At 25.0% G+C, this 12,807-nt stretch overlaps 1 protein-coding gene across 1 annotated transcript in view; it reads right to left on the bottom strand.

Annotated features, from left to right (window-relative positions):
* Positions 1-12,807, bottom strand: part of LOC117177421 — a 164,437-nt gene that overhangs the window by 139,072 nt on the left and 12,558 nt on the right. Inside the window, exons 2-3 of the mRNA XM_033368093.1 lie at positions 4,913-5,032; positions 4,697-4,823 (exon numbers count right to left, since the gene is read on the bottom strand). Coding sequence (XP_033223984.1) covers positions 4,697-4,823; positions 4,913-5,032 — 247 coding nt within the window. The remainder of the gene's footprint in view (positions 1-4,696; positions 4,824-4,912; positions 5,033-12,807) is intronic.

Genomic DNA, 12,807 nt, shown 5'->3' on the forward strand with positions numbered 1-12,807 from the left:
CATATTTTAAACATAAATAAAGGTTTATTTTACACCATTATTTTTATTGAAACGTTTAAATAATTTGATTATATAATGTAATCACCAGAATGGCTACGTATATACCTGAAAGATGTATCTTTGATAATATTTAGTCAAATATAACAACTTAAATGTTTATAAACAATTTAGATAAACAAATTCCAAATGTCTCTTGGTCCAGTGCACATATTTCTGAAAGTGAATATTGAAACAATTGAAAGTTATTAAAACAATAAATAACTCTAGATACCGTAGCTACGAAAAATAATTCAATTTTTCAATTTTTTATTTGAAGGAACCAGATTATTTTCTACGTGTAACTGCCAAAATTTAAAAAAAAATTTTTTGTAATCATTCAGATTGTTACATTTTACCAACTATTGTCGAAGATATATTATTTTTTGATTTGAAAGGGCCAAAATGTTGAGTTTATCTATCTAAATTTTATTAAAATTTTAATTGTTATATTTTATCAAATATCATTGAATACTTATTATTTTAAGGGATACCGGAAGATTGAAGGAAATTATCATTTGAAAAAAATCTCAAATTACAATATTTTTTAAAAATAATTGTTTATCGCAATGGTTATGATAAACTTTTAAATTATTTGCATTATATGAATACTTAACTATTCATTAAACACAATATAAAGTTTTCTTGATCAGTTATTAAAGCGTAAGAAATTGTTATTTACAAAATTTTAGTTTTTCCATACTTTGAGTAGAAAAAATTATTAATAAACAGATAAGGAAGACAAACGTTTGGAGAGTCAAGCTCTTTCGAATGTAATGAACTTTAATTTAAAAAAAAAGTAATCGGACTAAAATTGAAGGCCATGGAAATTTTTGAACGAAATGACATTCAGAACCAAATTATACACTGAATTTAGATTTTTTAATTCAGGACTAAATTTCTCAGAAAATGATGAAAGTAGATTTTCAATTTTTTTGTTTATTTAATTTTTATTTTAATGCAAACAGCGAAAAAAATGTCGAGTTTTTGAATTTAATTTTTTGTCTTCTAGACAAAAATTTTCTTATACTTCTCGTCCCTCGGATTTAATGTACAGGTGTATAAGAAAGATTGAAAAATTGTTTGCTTGCATAGCTAATTGTTATAAACAAGTAATATTAACAAATACTGGACATTAGGGGTTATACGTCTTCAAAGTATATTTCTGCTCTGAAATCGCTTGCTCCCGTCGTTATAATGATACGTCGACATTAAAATTTAAAAGTTAAATGTTTTTTGGTTTATTTTATAAACAAATTATATAAGCAAATGCACATTTTGGCCGTTTTTAGGCGAAAAGAAACCGTTTTTTCTTTCAATCTGCTTCCAATTATATTGCCAATTATGTTTTCCAAAGAAATTTTTGCTACTCATCAATATTTGTTTATTTTATACACAAATTATTTAAACAAATGCACATTTTGGACGTTTTTAATCAAAATGAAATCGTTTTTTCTTCTGGCCTTGCTGAAATTATATTGCCAATGATCGTTCATGAAAAAATTTTGCAACCTATCAATATTTGTTTATGTAATAAACCAATTATATGAGAAATGCACATTTATAGCGATTTTTAACGAAAAGAAACTGGTTTTTCTTCTGTCTTTATTAAAATTATGTTGCCAATAACGTTTTCTGAAAAAAATTTTGCCTCATATCACTATTTGTTTATTTCATGAACAATGAATATAAACAAATGTACATTTTGGGTGTTTTTAAGCAAAGAGAAATCATTTTTTCTTCTGACATTGCTGAATCTATATTGTCAATGATGTTTTCTAAAAAAATGGCCATGAATTAATATCTGCTTATTTTCTAATTAAATTATTTTAATAAATTGAAATATAAGTAATTTTTAAGCAAAAAGGACATCGTTTTTTCTTCTCATCTTGTTGAAGTTATATGGACAATGATATTCTATAGAAAAATGTTGCCAAACATCGCTAATCGTTTATTTTATAAACAAATGTACATTTTAGAATATTTATAGGTAGAAAGAAATCGTTTTTCTTGTATTATATTTAAACTATATGGACAATAAATTGCATGGATAAAATTTTGTTATACCTCACTATTTGTTTACTTTAAAAACAAATTAAGTAAACAAATGCACATTCTAGGGATTTATAGGCTGACAAAAATCATTCTTTCATCTAGTCTGGTTAAAATTATATTGTGAATGATATTCTTTGGCACAATTTTGCGCCCAAAATGTTTATTTCTTTTATATAACTTGCTTATAAAATAAACAAATATTGATGGGTGGTAAAAATTTCTTTAGAAAACATTAGTAGCGACATCATTTTCGCAAGGTCAGAAAAAAACGATTTATTTTCGCTTGAAATCTCCCAAATTTGCATTTGTTTATATAATTTGTTTATAAAATAAACAAATTTTGATAGGTGGCAAACTAATTTTCAGAAAAAATCACTGGCAACATAATTGCAACAAGGTCCGAAGAAAAAAAGGTTTCTTTTTACATAAAACTGGCCAAAATCTGCATTTGTTTATTTAATTTGTTCAAAAAATAAACAAATAACATATAATCTTGCATTTTAATGTCCACGTGTCATCTTGGCGATAGAAGCAAGCGTCATTTAGGACTCAATTTTTGAGAAACTGGTGAGAGTAGATTTTTCATTTTTTTATTTTTATTTTAATTCAAACAACGAAAAAAATGTCGAGTTTTTTAATTTCATGTTTTATCTTCTAGTATAAATTTTTCGTATACTTCTCGTCCCTTGGATTTAATGTACATGGGTATAAGAAGGTTAAAAAATTGTTAACTTGTATAGTTAATTATTATAAACAAATTATATTTACTAATACTCAACACTAGGGGCTATTCGTTTTCAAAGTACATTTCTGATCTGAAATTGCATGCTTCCATCTTTAGGATGATACGTGGACATTAAAATTTAAGATTAAATGTTATTTGTTTATTTTGTAAACAAATTATATAAACAAATGCACATGTCGGCCATTTTGATGCAAAAAGAAACAGTTTTTTCTTCAAACCTTGTTGCATTTATGTTGCCAGTGATTTTTTCTTGATATTTCGTTGCCACTATCAAAATTTCTTCATTTTATAAACAAATTACATAAACAAATGCACATTTTCGGCATTTTTACGCGAAAAAAATCATTTTTTTTCTCTGACCTTGGTGAAATTATATTGCCAATGATGTTTTCTGAAAAAATTTCACAATCTATTAATAATAATGTTATAAATAAATTATATAAACTAATTCACATTTTGGGCGATTTTAAGCGAAAATAAACCGTTTTTTCTTCTGACCTTGGGAAAATTATATCGCCAATAATGTTTTCTGAAGACATTTTCACAATCCATCAATTTTTGTTTATTTTATAAACAAATTATATAAACAAATTCACATTTTCCGCGTTTTTATGCGAAAAGAAATCCTTTTTTCCTCTGACCTTGCTGAAATTATATCTCCAATGATGTTTTCGGAAAAAAATTTGCAAGCGATCAATATTTGTTTATTTTATAAACAAATTATTTTAAAAAATGCATATTCTGGGCGATTTTAAACGAAAATAAACCGTTTTTTCTTCTGACCTTGCGATAATTATATCGCCAGTAATGTTTTCTAACCAAATTTTACCACCCATTAATATTTGTTTATTTTATGGACAATTTATATAAAAAAATTAACTTTTTGGGCGAAAAATTGTGTCAAAGAATATCATTTACAATATAATTTCCACCAGACTATATGAAAGAACGATTTTTTTCAGTCTATAAATGCCTATAAATACCTCATTTTCCCATGTCACCCCTATGTGCGACGCCACAAACTCAGACTAGTTTGCCATGGATCTAATAGAATATAGGACGATTACAACGAACGAAATAAAACTCGCTTAATCAAAAAGATTCTGTGACTACACAATAAATGTCAAAAAATGCTGAAATACATGTTACGTCTTATATTTAGACAATCAATCATAATTTACTTTAATTAAATAAATGTTTAAATGTAAACGATACACTGAACTTCATTTTGCGTCCTGTATAAAAAAGTCAACAATAATTTAGCTAAATTAAATAAATTTATAAATGTATAAAAATAACTAAAATACATTTTACGTCGTACATTGAGAAAGTCAATCATAATTTACTTGAATGAAATAAATTTTTAAAAATTAATGAAATACATATTGCTTATTAAGTTTATTAATAATTCAGTCAAGAATGTTGACTGTAAGATATGTTACTGTTATTTTGTTAGTTGGGGCAACCATTTACTTAGTTTCTGGTACTAATTGAATAGTCACCGCAACTACTGGAATTGTTGTACAAACTAATAAAATAGCAGTTTCAACTAATCAAATAGCAGTACCATATCTTCCTAACTAAATAGTTGGCTCAACGAACCATTTTTTTCAGTGTGATCAATAAACTTAGGAACTTACTTTTCTACTTCTGTAGATTTTAATTTTAAATTAAGATGTTACCATTTAAAGGAGATGGTTTCGGATAGAACAATGCATAAATTCCGATCACTCTTAAGCTAATAGATAAGAAATTCCAATTTCCCATTTGTCTCTAATGGTCATATTCGTGTGAGAGATGCGGATAGTTTGGGTAGAGCAAATGGTATGCATGCACAAGATAAATGTATGCAATACTCACCAATGGTGGTAATAACGATGATGGAGTAAAATAGAGCCCCAGCGAATGTCCATTGAACATTTTTCAAGTCTTCACTTCCATCCCAACCCTCCTTCTTCATCTTTGTCAGCAGATCCTTCTCAAAGCACTGTGAACGATCACAATTCCGGATGCAATTAAAATTTCTCTTAAGATGAAAGAACGAGTCTTATTTGAGATGAAAAAAACTCGATTTACCTTCAGATTTTTCATTGCATCCAACGTCCAATTTTCTTGCATTAGCACCTTCGAGTCCAACGTCATCTGCCATAACGTCTGCGTCATATTCCCTCGGATATATGTAATGCTGTTTTTTACCTGGTAAATTTAATTTTTTTTATAAACATCAGTTTCTCGGCTATTAATCAGACGAAGAGCTAGCACTGTTTCCAGGCATACTTGCATGGGAAAATCAACTTGATAGAAAATGTAAATTACGAGGTTTTTCCGTTGGAGAGCAGAAAAATGGTCTACTCAAATCCTTGAAAAAAACACTGATAATTTCAGGGTTTTTTTCAGGTATTTCAAGTTCTTTCAAATATAATTTTTCATAGTATGGAGCCATGTAAATATTTATCATTAAAAGAAAGTTTTCGGTTATTGTAAATAACATATTTAAAATTAAGGAACTGTTTCTTCATTTTTTTTTAAATTTTATTAAAGCATAAGTAAGTTCTCCATTGCACACGTTTCTATGGATTTAATTATTAAGTCTAATTTAGAGAGATATAAAATATTATATAAAAATGTATTCTTAAATATACAATCACCATATTGAATGAATTAATAATTAAATAATACTAAAACACAATGATTTATCCATTTTATTTAATTCTGAAATCGATAAATTCGAATAAAAATTTTTTTTTAATTTTATGCGTATTTAACAAATTAATAATTTGTATGAAATATACTTTTTAGGTGAGTAGAAACTCACTAAAAAGTTAAAACAAGGAGATTTTCCATAAAAATAGGGAAATATATTCTTTTAAATCAAATTGAGAATGATATAATTTTTAAAAATACAGTTTAATTTTTAACCAAAGTGATAAATTTTCAACTAAAGTTATAAACCTGTTACTGGAATAGTTAAAAAATTAAAAAGTAATTAAAAAGATAGATTTTCATCTAAAATGATGAATCTTTGAATGAAATAATTGAATTTTCAACAAAGAAGAATTAGTTTCTACCATAAAGACAAATTTTCAATAACATCCAACAATTTTCAATAAAATAGTTGAATTTTCTGTTAGGAAAATGATTTTTTAAATAATTGATTGCATTGGCAACAACAAATATAACTAATCTTGGAATGGCTAAATTTGCACTTTTTGATAAATTAATTTTCAACAACAATATTAATTTTTGACAATACAGTTTAATTTATAACTAAAGTGATGAATTTTAATTGAATTTTCCACAAAGAAGAATTATTTTCTACCATAAAGGCAAATTTTCAATGAAATTCAAGAATTTTCAACCAAATAGTTGAATTTTTCATAAGGAAAATGAATTTTTATAATAAATAATTAAATTTTCAACTAAAAAAAATTAACCAAACTTGGGATAGTTAAATTTTCAGTTTTTGATCAATTAATTGTTAACAACAAAATTAATTTTTGAATACACAGTATAATTTTTAACCAAAGTGATGAATTTTCAACTGAATTTATGAATCTGTAACTGGAATAATTTAAATTTAAAAATTTTAATTAAAAAGATAAATTTTGATCCAAATTAATGAATCTTCAAATAAAATAATTGAATTTTGAACCGAGAAGAATTATTTTCTACCAAAAAGGGAATAAATAATTTTTTATTTAAAAACATTAATTTTCAACCAAAAAAGCTAATCTTTTGAAAAATCAGTTCAATCTTTAACCAAAGTGATGAATTTTCAACTGAAGTTATGAAACTATAACTGAAATAGTTAAAAATTTAAATTTAAATTAAAAAGATAAATGTTCATTTAAATGATGAATCTTCAAATGAAATAATTGAATTTTCAACAAAAAGGAATTATTTTCTACCAGAAAAGCAAATTTTCAATAAAATTCAAGAATTTTAGACCAAATAGATGAATTTTCTATTAGGAAAATGATTTTTTAAAATAATTAATTGAATTTCCAACTAAAAAAATTAACCAAACATGGAATAGTTAAATTTTCAGTTTTTGACCAATTAATTGTTAACAACCAAATTAATTTTTAAAAATACAGTTTAATTTTTAACCAAAGTGATGAATTTTCTACTTAAGTTATGAACCTGTAACTGGAATAGTTCAAAAATTTGAATTTAATTAAAAAAGATCAATTTTGATCCAAATTAAAGAATCTTCAAATAAAATATTTGAACTTTGAACTGAGAAGAATTATTTTCTACCAAAAAGGCAAATTTTCAATAAAATACACGAATTTTTAACTAAAAAAGCTACATTTTAACCAAAAATTAAAAAATCATACAGTTTTAAATGCTTTTTTCGAATTGTTCAAACAAATTGTATTTTTTATTCCACTCGGTGAATTTATTGATTAAAGTTTTAATCATGCAATTCCCTTTTCAATTAAATTGTAAATCCCAACCAAGAGTGTATGAAATATAATGTTTAATTAAAGAGATAAATTGTCCCAAGAATTCTGTAAAACGTTTAAATTAATTAATCAATTAATGAACCAATGCTTTGAAGAATAATCTACGCTTTATTTCCTGGTATAAACAAATGCCAGTCGTGAATAATTTGTGAAAATGGATAAATCAACAAAGTAACATTGTATGATGTTATTAATTGGATATGGGTGTTTCTCAATAATGCATAGATTAATCAACAAAGCGCGCATAAATCGTATACGTGTACTCTGGTTTGGTCAACCAATCGATATCCTAAACTGTGTATGCTTCAAATCGTCGAAAATAACGAAGATAAACAGCTTAAATTGATTAAAAGCGACGTTCAAATGTATAACAAACACGCTCAGTGGATCTATAAACTGCCCAAAGATACATTAACAGAAAATAGCTATCTCAGCCGTCTGAAAACTTGATGCAATCTGCCAATTGATGTTTGTTTCTACCAAATTGATGGTCTTCTTCCCCTGTATAATACTCAAATAAACTTCCACATTTAATCAAATTTTAACCATCTCCCTCTTCCTAACTTTTTTTAAACTTCCTACATGTTTATTTTATTTTGGTTCATCGTTTTTTTCATTAGAGGAATAAATTATTTTAAATAAAATTAATTTAAAAAATATATAATTTTTTTAAATAATATATGTAAAATAATCAATTTAATTAAACTAATAGTTAAGACACTAGACATAATCATAACTGAAAATTATTATTTTTTATTTTATTTGTGCTCTTCATTAATTATTATACACTGTGGGCAGGTTTCCAATGTAGAAAGGTTTTCTCTGACAATTTAAATTCCTAAGATTTTATGTCACCCCGTTCTCAGCCTTCCTAGAACTGCTGGATCACACAGTTTCTAAGGGGAGTAGGGCGAGAGCGGTTGCGACATTATATTTATAATTATATATTCCATTTCAAAACGAGTCAGATGGCCCTCACTGTTTACGTTTGTGTCCCCTCGAAATCAGTCCAAGGCCATTTAAAGGCAACCTCCGACACTTGCCTGAAAGCGAGAGTTTGGTGTAGTTAAATTTTCAGTTTCAAATTTTAACCACCTCTCCCTTCCTAACTATTTTTAAATATGCTTCATCTTTATTTTATTTAGGTACATGGATTTTTTATTACGGGAATAATAGAGGAATAAATTCTCTTAAAACAAAATCAACTTAAATACTATATTAAATTTAACACGTAGGGGACACCACTCTACAGTGAATAACGCAACCTGCAGTGCATAATTATCAATTAAAAAAATTATTATATTTAAAAACATCAATTTAATTTAATTAATAGTTAACACACTATACCTGATCATAACTTGAAATTAATATTAATTATGTTTATTTTATTTCTGCTCTTCATTAATCATTATCCATTGTAGGATGCATTATCCATTGTAGGGAGGTTTTCCCCGATAATTTAAATTCCTCAGTTTTCAAGCCAAAATAAATTGCATTTGCGACTAAACAGATTATTTAATAAAAGAGATGAGTTAAAAAATTCAACAACAAACTTCTGTACAAAAACAAAAAAATTTTAACAAAACGATTAAACTTTTAAAGAAATATACCAATGTTCAAGTCGAATAGATTTTTTGTTAATACAGTTGAAAATAGAGAGAAAAAAAAACAAATTTTTAACAAAATATCCTCTATCAACATTATGAATTTAAAATCAATAAAAATGAATTTTACATAATAAAACCTTCCGTGGATAATTATTAAATAAAAATAATAATATAGTGAAATAATTAATTTAATTTAACTAATTGTTAGGACACCATACATGATCATAACTTAAAATTATTATTTTTTCTTTTATTTGTGCTCTTCATTATTTATTATCTACTGCAGGCTACATTATACACTGTTGGGAGGATTCCCCAGAAAATTTAAAATCCTCAGGTTTCAAGTAGAAATATATTGCATTTTCGATCAAAAAAGATTTTCTACAAAAAGAAATGAATTTTCAAACAAAAAAAAATCAACAATAAAATTTGATTAAAAAAAAAAGAATTTTTAACAAAATAATTGAAATTTTAACCAAATAGTTACATTTTCAGATCAAATAGATGATTTTTTTCGAAGAGAGTAGAATCAAAAGGAAAAAAAAATTTTTTAGCAAAAAAGTTAAATCTTTAACCAAAATAATGAATTTTAAATCAATAACTAGGTGATTTTGAAATAAAAAATGATGAATTTTAGACCAAATTGTTTAATTTTCAAATAAAACAAAGAAGACAAGTTTTGAACAAAGAAGAATAATTATTTAACTAGGAAGACAAATTTGTACATGAATTTTCTACTAAACGGTTGAATTTCAATTTAATTTGTTTTTAGTTTCTGAAATATAAACTAAGCAAAGATGGAATAGCTAAATTTTTAGATAAAAGAATTAATTTTGTAATAAAGAATAATAAGAATTTTCAACAATAAAAACTTAATTTTTAACAAAAAATGAAATTTGAAAAATATGATTTCTTCATAGTTTACTTTTCAACTAAACTGTTAAAATTTAAACCAACAAAAGTGAATTCTTCACAAAATAGTTAGATTTTTAACGAGGAAGCTGAATTTTTCACCAAGAAGCTCAATATTGTCCATAAAAAGATGAATTTTCTACAAAATACATCAATTTTTAACAAAATTGTTAAATTTTGAATGCAAAAAGACATATACAAAACAACACAATTTCAACCAAAAAATATGAGTTTCCAACCAAAACTTTTATTTTCTATGAAACAGCTAAGTTTTTATAAGATTAATTCCATTTTTAACAATAAGTTCAACTTTCAATAAAATAGTTTACCTTTTAGAGAGAAACAAATGAAATTTAAGCAAATAGTTAAATTTTTGACAAAAAAGGTTCATTTTCCAACCAAAAAACAATTTTTTTCGAAGACTATTTAATTTAAACCCGGAAACAAGAATTTCAAACCGAAAAAAGTTCATTTTTAACCAATAATGATGATATTTCTAACATAAAAGATGAATTTTATAACAAATCGTCAACCAATTATTTAAATGTTTAAGTCAAATAAATAATTTTTCAAAGACAGTTGAATCAAGCAAAAAAAATTTAACAAAATAGTTTATTCATCAACGAAAATGATAAATTACAAATCCAGAAAGATGAATTTTAAACAAAGTAATTTAATTTTTGACTCGAATAAAAATTTTTTAACCAAAATTGGCAGCGTTAAATTTACAGTTTAAAAAATTAATTTTTTACTAGTTCAATTAAAACAAAGAAGATGAATTTTTGGCCTCAACCAAATAGAATCCTCGACCAAAAAGATAAATTCTGAACAAACTAGACTAATTTTCTAACCAGAAAGGCAAATTTTCAAAGAAATACATGAATTTTCTACCAAAAGTTTAACTTCGTGTATTTGTTTTTTTTTAAAATGCATTTTTAACAAAGTAGTTCAACTTTCAACTAAATATTTTGAATTAAACAAAAAAAATGAATTTCTAACCAAATAGTTACATTTTTAACAAAAAAGATTAATTTTCTACCAAGAAGATAATTGTTCTACCAGAAAAGATGAATTTTCTACAAAATACATCAATCTTCAAGAAAATTGTTGAATTTTTATTCACAAAAGACGATTTATCCACAAAACTGATAAATTTCAACCCAGAGATATGAATTTTTACTAAAAACGTTAATTTTTTAATAAGCATTCAAATTTATATAATAATAGTTTAATTTTCTATCGTTAGTTTAACTTTTAACCAAATGCTTAAACTTTGAACAAAAAAATGAAATTTAACTAAATTATTTAATTTTTAACAAAAAAAATCAATTTTTCAGCCAAAAAGACAAATTTTTTCGAAAATAGTTTAATTTGAAACCCGAAAACTAGAATTTTATAATGAACCGATTGTATTTTTAACCAATAATGATGATATTTCTACGATAAAACATGAATTTTATACCAATGAATGAATTTTCAACCAGTCAAATTAAACGAAAAAAAAAAATTTTATCAAACAAGCTAAATCCCGTATGAAAACTAAATATTGGTAAGTACTGAATCCATTACTTTTATGCCAAAAAGTATTAGATTAACAATAATTATGCGCAAAAAAAGTATTAGATCCAATACTTACTGATATTTGTTTTTCATCAGGGATACTCAAACAAAATGATGAATTTTCAATTAATAAAGATGAATTTTAAAGCAAATAGTTTAATTTTCAACTAAAATTGATATTATTTTAACAAAGATGTAATCGCAAAACTTCCAGCTTCAAAAATTAATTTTCAGTCAAAAAAATTTTAACTAGTTTTATTCAAACAAGAAAGATAAATGTTTAACCTCACTCAAAAAGCATCCACAACTAAAAAATTAATTCTAAACAAACAAGATTAATTTTCTAACCGAAAAGACGAATTTTCAACAAAATATGTACATTTCTAAGCAGATAGTTGAATTCCCAACTTATTATAACTTTAATATTTAACAAATTTTATCAATTTCGAACTGAACAGTTTAAACAATGTGTATTATGTGAGTCAAAATTTTGTTTAATTAAATTTTAGTTTATACTTTTTTGTCCCTAAGTATTTTGAACTAAATTGTTGAATTTTTAAACTAAAAAATGTCAGTTTTAACCAAAAGTATTGCAATTAAATCTTCATTTAGGAGAATTAAGTTTCAACCAAAAAAGTTGAATTTTGTACCAAATAGTTCAATTTTGTGCCAAGTAGTTCAATTTTGTGCCAAGTATTTGAATTTACTACCGAATTCTTGAATGAATGAAATTAAAGTTTTCTTAATTTTGTTTCATTAGCTAACTAAACAAATTTGGTTTAAAATATTTTACACTTAAGACATTTTTTTCATTCTTTGGAAATATTCACAATTATCCTTTAAAAGTTTCTTTTTCGAACTCTTTAAAAATGTAAGTATAAAAAAATGAAAGTGCAAGTTTAAAATTATTTTTTTATCTTTTCAAAACCTCTAAATATCTATTAAAATTAATCGAATTTTTCCTGAACCTTTTTAATTTTTCATTATAGGAAAATTTTTGTATAAAATCTTCTACACTCTCTTTGAAATTTTAGAAAATCAATTGAAATGTTTTGAGATATTTTTTTTATTTTCTGTTAAAATAATTTTTCTAAAAAAAAAGGTTGACAATTTTTCTAAGAATCTTAGGAAAAGGTTTTTATTCTTTTAAAACCTTTTAAAATTTCTGTCCATTCTCGCGCTTCGCGCTCGATAATTTATCTATCTCGCGCTCCGCGCTCGTATCTTTGCATTAACCTCCACATTTGTGCACAGACCACAATGCGAATTTTTCTACATTGTATGTTAAAAACTATTATATCAAATTCCTATTACAATTTCGTTTTGTGTGTACCTTGGTTTGGCACTGCTTATTCAGATATTGCAAAATAATGTTCACATTTTATTTTTCCTGATCCTAATAGGACCCTGTTGTGGTTGTTTA

The sequence above is a fragment of the Belonocnema kinseyi genome, chromosome 7, assembly GCF_010883055.1.
Source record: "Belonocnema kinseyi isolate 2016_QV_RU_SX_M_011 chromosome 7, B_treatae_v1, whole genome shotgun sequence".
Classification (NCBI taxonomy): domain Eukaryota; kingdom Metazoa; phylum Arthropoda; class Insecta; order Hymenoptera; family Cynipidae; genus Belonocnema; species Belonocnema kinseyi.